At 38.7% G+C, this 13512-nt stretch overlaps 2 protein-coding genes across 5 annotated transcripts; one reads left to right on the forward strand and one right to left on the reverse strand.

Annotated features, from left to right (window-relative positions):
* The first annotated feature begins 919 nt into the window (after positions 1 to 919).
* LOC134740429 (plasmolipin-like) lies at positions 920 to 5537 on the forward strand. Of its 4 annotated transcripts, none has more exons than XM_063672860.1 (5): positions 920 to 1320; positions 1651 to 1794; positions 2542 to 2712; positions 2894 to 2989; positions 4582 to 5536. In XM_063672860.1, the coding sequence occupies exons 2-5, from the start codon at positions 1657 to 1659 to the stop codon at positions 4723 to 4725; spliced, it is 549 nt and encodes a 182-aa protein (XP_063528930.1). In that variant the 5' UTR covers positions 920 to 1320; positions 1651 to 1656; the 3' UTR covers positions 4726 to 5536. The 4 variants fall into 4 exon arrangements, with proteins under 4 accessions (XP_063528930.1, XP_063528931.1, XP_063528932.1 ...); XM_063672861.1 differs by having other exon boundaries at positions 920 to 1151; positions 1654 to 1794; XM_063672859.1 differs by having other exon boundaries at positions 922 to 1320; positions 1654 to 1794.
* A 2368-nt stretch (positions 5538 to 7905) lies between these two features.
* On the reverse strand, positions 7906 to 12362 carry LOC134741108 (CKLF-like MARVEL transmembrane domain-containing protein 4). Its single transcript, XM_063673878.1, has 4 exons — positions 12237 to 12362; positions 11786 to 11919; positions 11075 to 11332; positions 7906 to 10529 (listed from the first exon to the last, which is right to left on the reverse strand). Exons 2-4 carry the CDS (start codon positions 11909 to 11911, stop codon positions 10443 to 10445), a joined length of 471 nt encoding a protein of 156 aa, XP_063529948.1. The 5' UTR covers positions 11912 to 11919; positions 12237 to 12362; the 3' UTR covers positions 7906 to 10442.
* Positions 12363 to 13512: the final 1150 nt, after the last annotated feature.

Here is a 13512-nt window from a genome sequence, read left to right on the forward strand (position 1 = left end):
GTGTAGTCATACGTAAACGTCGCGACATGTTCTCTCCGCGAAGTCGCGCCGCGATTCACGCACATAGTCTGGAGGAGCCTTAAAAATTATCTTGTTCGTAACACTACGAGTAGTGCTGCTCTTGGTAACTATCGATAACTAGGTGTTTTTCTTTTACAGACAGTGGATGAAACGGCGTCACTTGGAAATGTTTCCATGTTTTTCATACACAAACATGGAAATATGGGACATTTGGCGACACTGGCGCACTTGTGCGGCAGTCTGTAAGGTAGGATCGCATCGTTTTGACGATTCGGTGCGATAGTTTGGAAGCCCACGCCAGTACTACCCACGTACTACCTATTCCTAGAACTGCTCCAAGGTCGCTGTGCGGTGCGATGGTGTGTTACGCCTTAAGAAAAACGGGACGATACTACATTGTTGCCACTTTTTAATTTCTGCTCTTTTTTGCCAAACTGTATGTATGTGCTCACGGGCACACGCAAGGGCCTGACTTTCTTTGATAGAGAAAGATAGTCTTATTGCGATTCCTATAAGAGGAAAGAGAAAATAGTGCCATGCTTTGTCCTTATCACCGACCGGGTGGCATCATAGATAGGAGGCGATGGCGAAATACCGAAATTTATAAGAGTGAAAGAGAAAAAATCCTATGCTGCCAAATTTTATATTAATATTCTTTCACTTACCCCCAGTCGCTCAGTGGCGCGTCTATAACTACTTATTTATACTATTACTATGGGCGCACGCGTATAGCACATCTATAGGATCCACATAGGATCCTACCATCTATGCTGTATAGAAACTTGCGTAGAATGGAATTTATACGTCACTTTGACGATTAATTCAACAAGTGCGTATTTAACTCTTCAAGACCTTCAAGTCTTGATTCATTCGGCATTCTTTTCGCACTCACCTGCCGGTGCCGTAACTCAAATGAAATAGCACCATTGAAGTAGGAAATAAGTTATCACACATTGTTTTAATACTTTTAATGATAACGGTGTATTGTGTTTTACTCTTCATTTTATCAGTATAGATTCGTGATATTCGTAACGGTATAATCTTGAAAACAATAGTACAATTTGGTTTTATAGGAGTGGTTTGTTGTGAAAAATGCGCTCACGCCGACCACAAACGATTAGTAAATATAGGTAACGTGAGTCATTGACGTGTGTAACTGTTTTCATAGTTTAGTAATGAGTGCCAAGGTGACGGGTGGTGGGTGAGGACGCGCCGCATCCGCAGTTTATCTCGGCCGCGGGAGTTCGCAGCTACTTGTCGAGGACCACCGTAGGAGGAGTAGTACTTGTCGGGATATCGGTGGGTATTGGTGTCATGTCTTATCTGCTTGTTATTGTGAATACTAAGTATAATAACATAACGATGGGAGTGGTTCATTAGTGCTTCGGTTGCTTACAGTTCAAGAGAATTGTTCTGTAAATAGCAACAGGAAAACATTTACTAATTTCAAAGGTAGGAATTATTTAAAGTGGTGGTTTTATGGTCAGGTTAATAAAGTTATTAGTGTTACTATTAGTGCCAATAGATAAATAATATAATTAGTGAGTTTATAATAGGTATTATTGAACTAGTAAGAGTCACCCACCAGTTCTGCCCTGATATAAAATGCACTTTCTTTCTAATTGTTAGCAGAACATGGCATACCCGAGCGGGCCGCCACCGGCGCCTCCAGCGCAGTCGCTGGGCTCCACCAACACTGTGTTCATCACTGAGACGCGCTTCGATCTCTCGTACATTGTTACTCCGCCTGGCATCATCAAGGCTGTGCTTGTTGTAAGTTATTGTGGTCAATCTAAACTGATCTGATAGGTACTTGTACACACTGCTCGAAAAAGTCACTGACAGGAAAAAAATCTTGATTACTTTCGTCATTTCCTAACAGTACATGATAAAAAAGTTGTGAATAAAATAGCCTGACCTTGATGTTTGAACATCAGACAACAATTAGATGAGTAGATAAAGTTAATTATAGCTTTATGAACTAATAATTACAATGAATTATCACTGTTAGTGATAAATTACAAAGGCACACTAACAACACCATCCAGTAAGGGTTAAGGGCTTTTTAGGGTTCCGTACCCAAAGGGTTAAAACGGGACCCTATTACGACATTTACGGCTCACATTCCGCTTAGCTAATAATATAACTCACAGTTTAGGGGTCCAGACACTGGCATGGGTCAGGTTCGCGTTGACAGACTGACTTTTCACAACTACCCCACTTTGTACCCAAATGTCAAAACCTACCCCCATTGTCTATACATAACATACCTCCCCCATTAAGAGAGTTCACTATTTTATAAAGTTCACTAACACTATTACCTAACCCTACACTATGCTACTGTTACACTACTTTAACACTTCAACTATTCTTCCTCCGTCTCTACATTTCTACATTCAGACAGTTCTGACTCACTGCCACTATCGCTATCCGCTAGGGCTATTCTCTTATAATCGGGTGTCTTCTAATCTTATAATCTTATGTTAGGCTACATAATGTTGGTGTGTTGTAATGTAACAGGTGCTGAACCTGCTGTGCTTCATCTGCATCGAGGCGAGCGCGTTCCGCTCGAACGGGCGCGGTGTGTACTTCGTGTTTGTGTCGCTGGTGGGGCTCGCCTTCACCGGCGGCCTGCTGCTCATGTATCTCTACCATATCGTCGAGAAGTACCACAACTTCAAATGGTTCAAGGTATGCCCCTACGGATATCCCCAAGCCCAAGGAGGATTATAATTATTTTTGGTACCATCATTGCTGCTTAAGATGAAATGAAAGAAAGAAAGTTTCACTACAAAAAGGAGTAGAGGCAGGGAAGTTTGACTTCTGTTCTGGCCAGTTCCTCCCTCTGAAGGTATGATGTGTCACGTGGCAGGTGGAGATGGTGGGGTGCGTGGTGCTGACGTTCCTGAACCTGATCGCGGCCACAATGGCGGTGGCGTTCGGCAACGCCGCCTACTCCGCCGCAGGGGTGAGTCTACACTACACTACTCAACATTCAATATCCGTACTAACATTATAAAAGGAAGTCTGTCTGTCTATTACCTCTTCATGCTTAAACCGCTGAACCAATTTACTTAGCTGAAATTTGGTATAGAGATAGTTTGAGTCCTGCGGATGGATAAACGGTAGCTTTTATTTCAAAAATCACCCTTTAAGGGGGTGAAAAGGGGGGGTAGAGGTTTGTATAGGGAATCAATAACAGCTGAGCAGATTTAGATAAAATTTGATTTGGAGATAGTTTGAGTCCTGGGGAAGGACGTAGGATAGGTGTTACCCAAAAATCAACCCTAAAGGGGGTGAAAAAGGAGGGGCGGGATGGAAATTTTTATGGGTGCGGGACCGAATAAAACCAAATTAGATAAAATTTGATATGAAGATAGTCTTAACTAATTGTTAGGAAGGGTGTAGAATAGTTTTTATTCCCGAAGTCATCCTCCTCTCCTCTCCTCTCCTCTCTAATTACTTATTCCACGCAGACGAAGTCGAGGGCAAAAATCAATCAAGGGGCCTATAAAATATAACAAGAAATCGACAGAGCTGAAACTGAGCTAGTAAAATAATGTGTTCTGGTGCTCATTTCTCGAACATCATTAGCCTAATATTATTAGTGAATTGTCATGACAATCCATACGATTTGACTAATAATGTTAGTCTGATATCATTCCAAAAATGGGCCCCAGGACATTCAATGTTATTGTATGTTAGAATTTTAGCTCCAGTTTTAACTAAGCAAATAATAGATCTGCAAACCTTATGTCATAGATATATATTATTCATATTCATATTTATTAATAATATACACATACATTACACGTCAAAATACAATTACAATTAGTGGAATAACAATTAAATATTACAAATCTCAAATATGGAACGTCTATCAATAAACATTACTCACAAGCAAAATGGGCTTTAGCTAAGTTTTTTTACCTATACTCTACATAGTCGTACCAGCCGGGCTAGCACATGATTGGCGCGACAGACAGTATCTCGCAGTGAGATAGACTACCCGTCCTCCTTTAATTCATGCAGATAGTAAAAGACTGTTAGTCTATCTCGCGGCGAGATACTGCCTAACTACTTCAACTACCCTCACTAAATTATTGCGTAATTTGCGCTAAGTAGGTATATGCATCGTTATCTGTTTTGGTACCTATACTTAAACGCCATATTAGGTACGTACCGTACATTATAATCTGAACTACAAGCTCATCGAAAGATTGTTATCTTGGCTACTCACGACAAATCAAATGCTTCCCGGGTGCAAATATTGACGGTTAGGTAGTTTAGGTACTCTTTAACTCGCTATTGGGGGACTCGATATGTTTTGGCAATGAGGGGCTATCGTTTTTTTGCTCACCAGTTGGCGCCTCTGTTGATGGTGGTTCGTGGGTGGTCCAAAAGACTAGAACATCTGTCAGTCATTGAAGTGACATTTGACATTTCGAACTATGGAAAAGACCACCATCTACACTAGCGCCCCTAGCGGCGAATTCATACGCGTTAGCCCTCATTATTATGATGTAATGTTTCCCTCAATGAGTCCGATCGTTGTTCCAGTTCTTCGGGTACCTAGCGATGGTGTCGTACGGTGTGGACGCGTTCCTGAAAGCCAAGGCGCTGAAGGCGGGCGAGCTGGCGCAGGGATCGCGAGTACACACCGGCAAGCAGACGCACGTCACCACGCCGCCCGCGCTGCCCTAGTCACCCTGTATACTCCCTGCACTCCCTGTAGTGCCCACTGCCCGAGTGTGGCGCGTATATAAGCTAGCTCCGTGGTGGACCGGAACTCGATCCCCACCGGCTTGCTTATCTTCAGCCAGTTGAGCAGTTTTAGGAGCCTCATGAAGAAAAACCAAATAAATACTTTAGACGCGTCATTATTGGTTATGGGGGGTCCAGCGGGTCCATACTTGTCCATCACTGCTAGCAACACTCGTTCACTGCATTCACATCATATTTAGAGGTCGGATAGGTAAAAAGCGTTATAGGGCCATTACGCTAGTTTTCGTCCTAATTTAAAAAAAAATAATTAAAATAAAAAAAAATGTATTTGTAAAATTATTGTCTACTTAGTTTAGTTGACTGGGTGCGTAGCCAACATGCCAATTGTTTACGCTCCGTACCGAACGAAACTGTCACTATCGCACTAATATAGAAGAGCGATAGAGAGAGATAACTAGGCTACGGAGCGTTACCGATTGGCATGTTGGCTAACAACCCTGAGTATTTGTTCAGTCAAGGTCTTCCTTAGGTTAATGGCCGTGACTGTATCGTCACCGAGATTACAAAGTGCCGACCTTTTCACTTTAATTTGAATATTTTTTGTTTATGTACAGCTAGCAGCAACACTCCTGCTGCTGCTGCTGCTGCTAGCTGTACATGGGTGCGGTGGACCTTATTACAAAAGGCATAAGGTCCACTCCACCGATGTACAGTCACAAGTTAACAGTGTGGGCGATGGTACTCGTACCTAAGTACGGTAAACTAAGTGTTTAGTGGAGACTGGAGGGAGGGAGGGAGGGAGGGTAACGTATTTAATATTTATTAATTCTTAATCAGTTTTAATCATGTAAAGTGTACCTCAAATGTACTTATCTAATTTATGTTAGTTTTAAGCGATGATATTATTATTGTTTGTGATATTCGTTAATAAATCACTAATTACTTACTTGTAAATAACGTAAGTTAAGTTCAAATAATATATTACCTACTTTACCTTAACATATCTTCATAGGCATTATTCACTAACTTTGAGATTTTAAGAATAAAAATTGTATGAAACCAGATATCCATTTTAGGGTTCCGTACCTCAAAAGGAAAAAACGTAACCCTTATAGGATCACTCGTGCGTCTGTCTGTCTGTCCGTCTGTCACAGCCTCTTTGTACCGAAACTACTATTTGGCACACAAATGTAAGTCTGTGACCCAAAGACGGACATGTAACGTCAATAATTAAATTTTAAACATAGGGACCCTTTTTTGGGGGGTAAATGAGAAAATTAACAAAACAAAGTTTTGCAAACTATATCGTGTCATATATCAAATGAAATATATATATTTTAAATTTTACGATAAACATTTTAGAAATTATTCAAGAAAATAGTCAAAAAATGACCATTCCCCCCTTTATCTTCGAAACTGACTTGACTGGGTCCAAAATTTTGAAAAAAATACACAAAATAGTTATTTACCTAAAGATGTAAGGAAAACCTATTATAAGTCAAGCGTGAGTCGGACTTAAGGACAAAAATGCGGTTAGGCTGTTTTAGGTACACAGCTGCGTGAAACGAGGTGTTGTTATTGTGTTATGTACGGAACCCTTAAAACGCGAGTCCGGCTCGCACGTGGCCGGTTTTTAATAATGAATTGAATACACCTGTTCGTATGAACCTTATAGTTTGTAGTGTTCCAACTACTTCTTATGGTCGTCTTAAAAAGTATATGAATGTAAATCCGTCCGTACTTATTATTTTATTCGCTCATGTTTGTGTCAAATATAATGTTTACACTATTGGCCCAATCTTAGTACAGTCGCCATCGGATATATCGGAGCGGCCGAGGTGCTCTAAAATATCTGAACACGCACTCTAACGCCTTGACAATAGAGGCGTGTTCTGATATTTGTGAGCGCCTCGGCCGCTCCGATATATCCGATGGCGACTGTAGTTTTCCCACTTTTTATATTAAAATATTTTACTGTAGATTTTCGTGTCATTTATATTAGCTAGCGCGCCAGCCGCATTTACTAAGCCCGTAGCAGAGTAGCTAGGTACCTAAAGAAAGGGAGGGATACAGTCGTTTCAGATTGCGCCCGATTTATAATACTTAACTTTGAAAAGTTTTACAAGTTTGATGAGATTTGTATGAATCTGAGATAACACTTCCCTTTTCTTTCTGCGGCGTTTTTATTCGTTTTAGAATTTACACCAAGTTAATAAGGCCAGTGCCAGTAGGTACGTACTCGTAATTGTAACAAGTGTTTATGTTATGGGATTGTCTGTAAAAGAGTATGTGGAATTGTTTGGTGATGTTAAGTAATTATAAACTGAAATAGATAACACATACTAAAGAAAAAGTGATTCTACCGGTGGCCGAGGCGGGAATCGAATACGCGTCTTCAGCTTACGCGGCTAACTTCCTGACCACTAGACCACCCGGCCACGGTCAAAAAAATATTTAATATGATAATTTGATTTGTTCCCTAGTTCCTAGTTGAATGTTATGTAATGTTTTTATATTATAAATATACGTCGTTATATTCACGCTCATATTTTAGCCAAATTTGCTAAATGTAATCTTTAGATATAGAAATCCATCTCTTTCTAATACCACTCCATAGAAATACGTTTTTACCATTACCATTAAGAACAGCATTACTGCATGCGCATGCGTCACATCATAAGACCCGTACTATTTATTTCTCAACCATGTTCTATATAAAGTTATAAATAAGAATATAAGTTAATGATGACAAGGAGTCATCCATTAATTACATCACACGTTTAGGGGGGGAGGGGGGCAAGAAAATGCGGCATGTTGTGACAAGGGGGAGGGGGGGAGTGACACACTTTGTGACGTCACTTTAAATTATTTTATTCGCTGTACTACTGGTAAATAACAAGTGTGTGGAACGATACTTAATCGTTTTCAATCGTTTCAACAACGTGTGACAAGGAGGGGGGGGGAGAGGTCAAAAAACCTCGAAATTCGTGTGACGTAATTAATGGATGAACTCCAATGACCAAATATGTTTGAATCAATTTGTCGAATAGGTAAATTAAAAATAATTATTTGTTATATGTATGTATAATGTTCACTGTGATGTTATTAAATATTAATAAAAAGCTTTAATCGTGTTAACACAGTTTTATTTTTAACAAATGAGGTCCCGCTGATAATTATTTAAATACAAATACTCATTACATACAGTAAAGTAAACGTTTAAAGCTTACACAAAATACTATAGAAAATATGTCTTTACCCTTTCTCCACTGATGTCACGATATGGTGACCAGCCAGTCTAGTGCTAGTGCTAGCTACAACCCGACAACTTACAAATATTACAAATTACAATACAACCTGATGTAAAGTCCCCGTGACACAAGATTATATATTATTGACGCATAAAATTAGGGTTTGCTCCCGGTACTGAGTTTGTAACAAACCCTACATAAAATAGGTAAACGTTACATGATCAATTATATCCATTATGTTTAGGCAGGTGTAATACCACTTACCAGTACCAGTACAGTACCTACACTACATCCCCTCTAAGTTTACTGTTTTATATCGGAATACAGACACAAAAACAAATGACTTTTGATAAATTAGGTTTGATTAGATCTGAAAAATGTTTACTTACATAATAATAAAAAACAAGATTTAAAAAATATAAGTCTTAAAATTATATTTCTGATGCCAACTAGAATAAGGCGGGCCTTTTAATACTTTGGTACACAAATTAGGTCAAATATTAATGAGAAGTAAGAAAATAGATGAAAGAATAATTGCAAGGTTTTGAAGGTAAGTTAGCCTTCAAATGGCTACAATATGGATGGGCTGTGTCTAAATAAACAGTCTTTGCTAAAATATCCGAGTGTTCCAGCACTGATTGCGGATGCGTTCTCAGTCATTAACGAGTCCTTCTCACTTGGATTTGACTCCATTTGCCATTGTGGCCATCTAACAACATGAAAAATGCTTAAATTAACTATCTTTCATAACATTCCAACTGATAAAGTATGTAAATGCCCATGAAGTGTCCAAGAAACATGAGCTTCTATAAAGCACAATTTTAAATGTAACAATAACATCAAAGGCACATTTTCTCGAAGCGACAACGTCATTTACAAAAGTGTATATAAAACTACAGTACATGAATACAAGATATATTCCTAAATCACAATTATACATTGCTCGAAACAGTTTATAAAAATATATATTTAGTGTTGGTTCATTGGTTGGTTGTTTACGTTGTGTTTGTGTTTGCGTATATTTTAGCGTGATGTCAGATCATGGCGGTGGAAAAGTGAATTATGCGAAATATACAACTGGCAACTGCTTAATTTAAACACGACAACACATAAGAGATTTTTTAAAATTTTGTGTGCTTTGATTTTAGATATTATAAATAATGTATTGAATATAATATAAATTTATAAAACATATTTACCAAACACACTTTTAAACCCTTGAGTCGCCATATTAGTCACATATATGTGACAGCGCCTTAAACTAACACAATCATTACAATAAATGCCAAACAGTTATTAGAAATAATTTCTTCATTTAACTTGTAGATAGTAAAAGGTCTTTGTAAAGTTTGTTATTAACTATACGTTAAATGATCCATCTTTCTTTTCGATCACTGTAAATATGAGTTTTCTCAAACATACTTAGTCCCAACAGTTGGACATTATTTGTATTGATCAATTGATAATTCATAGAATACTTATATAATTAATTTAAAACTTACATTAAATGTTCAAATTCATCCTACTAAAGTTATAACTTATATTTTAAAGTATGGCTGTAACGCTGTAAGAAAATAAAATGGTTTTTCGTAAATATAACAAATACCTCAAGTTACGAAGTGATTTAGTTGACGTTATTAAAAAATACAAACGTTTGAAACGTCTTTCTGTATAGCAGATAATATAATAATACCAAGTGCTTCTCGTGAAAGACGTAACGTCTCATTCTCATGTCCACTGACTGACGGTGACGAGTGGACTTCAAATACACGCGTATTTAAGAGACGCAAGTGGGGTATCGCGCGAGAACGCCTTTTCAAACAAACGTAATACTCACTTGCCTCTCTGGATATTAACACCATTGAAAATATTTTGACACAATTTGTTGTATATCATTATATAAACCATAGCAATGATTCATTTTTATGTAAAAATTTTTTTTTACGAAATCTATTTTTCGCTCCCGATTTTTACAACAATCCAAAAACCTAAAAAAACAAAGGACATAGCTATGGTTAATATACCTACCTAAAAATATTTTCCATTAATGTCAATATGTATCTGATCTGATATCTGACAAATGTGATATCTGTCTAGAAAGGAAAATGGGTACTATGTTTGTATGAAGAAGCGGCCGTCCCCTTTCCTCTTAAATGCTCACCGAAATGGTTCCATGGCTCTTAACCGCCAACTATTTATACAAAACTCAATAAAAACGCAGGAAATGTTTAAACATTACGCGTTGTCCTCTATAGCAGTCGTTGGCGGTCAATAGGTTCGATATCTCAAGCCTTAGGGCGGTGGGGATTGGTGACGATATACATAAGTAGAAAAAATAAGTACATAGAAATTAAATAAGTTCCAAAATAAAGTGCTAAGCTTATCCTAGATAGTTGTGTGTGTGTGTGTGTGTGTGTGTGTGTGTGTGTGTGATGTTGTGAGGGCCTACTGCGGCGGGAGACCGCGCTTCCACGCCTTGTACTTGAGGAAGCCGTCGAAGCCGTACGCGATGATCGCGCAGAACCCGAAGAACTGAAACAAATACGTACTCTCACTAAAATACCCAAATAGTACATAAAGAAGAATTAATCCATAACTGATACTCGCAACTATGAGTTATTGTATTAATGTAATATGAATTTGCAAAAATTAAAGTTATTGTCTCGAGTTGAAAGTCGAAAAACATATCGAAGCAGTAAAAAATCAGTCAGAATATAGGACTGTCATTCTTCACCTATTGTGTCAACTAAGTGAACCCTTTACTCCAGTAGGTATTCAAATCAAAATGTTTGTTGTAAAAAATACCAACGAGGGTACTTAAAAATCAATTAAGCATTCTCGGCACTACGTCAAATGTCAGATGTCAATTTCGTTGTAATGATTTGAAAAGATGTGTCCCGCCGAATTTGTTCCCAGTCCCATATTGGGATACCCTCCTCCTTGAGGGGGGATTTAAATCTTCTGGAAGCAGAGGTGTAGGGTTAGAGGCATTGGAGCCGGTGTAGCTTTATTTGACATTCATAGGCAGAATCGGCAGTTTAATTCATCATTATATTATGTAGGTATATGTGACTCACCCCTACGGCATACCCGCCCTCGCCGATCACTGTGGCAATAATCGCCAGGATGATGTAAATCATCACCACCACACAACAGTAGAAGAACTCCAGCTTGAGCCACGGCCAGCGGTCGTACTTCTCTACCATGTGGAATGAGTATGACAGCAGCAGGAACGTGGTGATAACCATGCAGATCCAGTACAGCAGGTTGTAGGGGATCGATGAGATCCAGATATTTGACACTTTGATGCAGATGAAACCGATCAGGTTACATAACTGAAAGGAAAGAAATAAAGCAGTAGGTTACTTAAATACATTGTGTCTAAGTTTTACTTACAAAAAACCCTTAACAAACTTTACACTAACTCTTAGGGAGCCTGGGGTCCGCTCAGCTACCAAATCACTAGTTATTATTATTATTATGTGTGAATGCACAGGCACCTTAAAGCTGATATGTGCACATCAATGTCCACTTGTGTTTTGTAGTCTTCGAAAGTGTTCATCGAGTTTGTTTTTAAAAGAGTTTATTGAGGGTGCACTGATCAGTGATCACTGACTCGGGCAAACTGTTCCACACTTTCACTACGCGGTTAGATTACACTAGTTTAATGAAAGTTACTGACATCTACATATTCTTCAATCCAACTTAAGGAGAAACTAGGGCGTATTGAGATTAATCTAGTTTCCTCTTTTCCTGTGGGTTGTTTGCGTACACATCATACATCTTACCAACTGGACTCCTTTGAGAATGCCAGGCAGGGAGGAGATGTACCCGCGGTCAAAGCGCAGCACCTTCTCCGGGGCCGGTGGGGTGGTTGGCTGGCTCTGTGGGTTGTTTGCGTACACATCGTACATCTTGTCACCTGCAAAAGAAGTTTGCATAGTGTTATAGATGTAATTGGTACTCACGTTCTCCTTGTACTGCTGGTACTAGTGGTACTGTTGCAAATGAAATGTATTGTATACTTAATGAAAAAAATATTTGTCGTTAAATAGAATTGATTAAGACCAGTAGGTATCGTTCGTTGTCTAAATAGTTCACTGGCACTTGCGGCACGCTTTGTGAACAACTAGCACGGTACGGGCACCCACGGGATCTATTAACTTTACGAGTTCATGAATTAATTAAGCAAATATAATAAAGTGTACCACGCAACTAAACACCATCTGGCAAACTTACGAGTTATATACCAATTAATTAATAGGTGAACAAATCTGTGACTTGGATTTTCTGGTGGATAAACAAAATAATTCAATAAGAAAATAATCCCCTATTTAAACGTTTATTCCGAGATTAGATTCAGACTGTTCAGACTAGAACGGTTTGTTGTCATCAATGTCATCATTTTTTGACATTAGTCAGAAAAGTCAGAAATATGGCATTCATGTTTTATTGTGCGTTCGAATTATACCAAATAGTACGACGAGAACGATTTTGTAGCGGCAGTTACCATCTATAGTTGGTCAAACCAAATTGACAGTAAATAAGAATAAAAAAAAGTATGCTCATCCTTTTCTTTTGTGTGCTAGTACTAGTGTAAGACAAAGACAACTAATTACTATGATTCTCTCTGTCAATGTTTAAAATGAGACAGTCCTTTGACAAACTATATGTTATAAATGTTGTATATTAAAAAAACTTTAGGGCAACCTATAATAAAAATAGGACCACAGTTTACAATTACCTTAATTTTAAACTGCTTTCAAAGTAACAATGTGCGAGAATTATTACATTGTCTTGAAATCAGAACGGTTAGTTTGTCAAAAGGACCCTCCACACTCGTGCGCGAAACGCGGCGCAAAACCGCGAACGTGATTGTGGAGTCTAGTTCGCTAATCAGCGAAATCGACTCCACACTCGCGTTCGCGGCTTCGCGCCGCGTAGTCTGGAGCGAGCTAAAGGACTGTCTCATTTCAAACATAGACAGAGAGAATCATACTATCTTTGTCTTACACTAGTACCTATCTAAAAGAAAGGGATGAGTATAATTTTCCTGATTGTTACTGACTGACAAATTGGCTTGACCAACTAATAATATTTTCTAATTTAGTAGTAGTGTTTGAGTATTAAGCCCCTTCATACTCGTGCGTGAATCGCGGCGCGAAGCCGCCAACCCGAGTGTGGACCTTTGGTGTGGACTCTAGTTCGCTCTTGGAGGATATAACCAATCGAGACGCCTTGTCTGTAATTTGCTGTACAAAAAAGTCTGCCAATTTTTGCGGGGGTGCACTCCACACTCGCGTTCGTGGTTTCACGCCGCGATTCGCGCATGAGTGTGGAGGAGCCTTTATATTCTTTGATAGTGTTCAAGATAGTGTTCCACTATGGTTCCATTCCACGTTCCACTTGTGTAAATAATGTGAAGCTGTATTAAATCCGCTGCTGAAATGAGAGCAGTATAGTATACTTATGTAAGAGTGAATAAGCGAAAATTATGTAATTTTATTGGAATGAG

Source organism: Cydia strobilella, chromosome 4 (assembly GCF_947568885.1).
Source record: "Cydia strobilella chromosome 4, ilCydStro3.1, whole genome shotgun sequence".
Taxonomy (NCBI): Eukaryota; Metazoa; Arthropoda; class Insecta; order Lepidoptera; family Tortricidae; genus Cydia; species Cydia strobilella.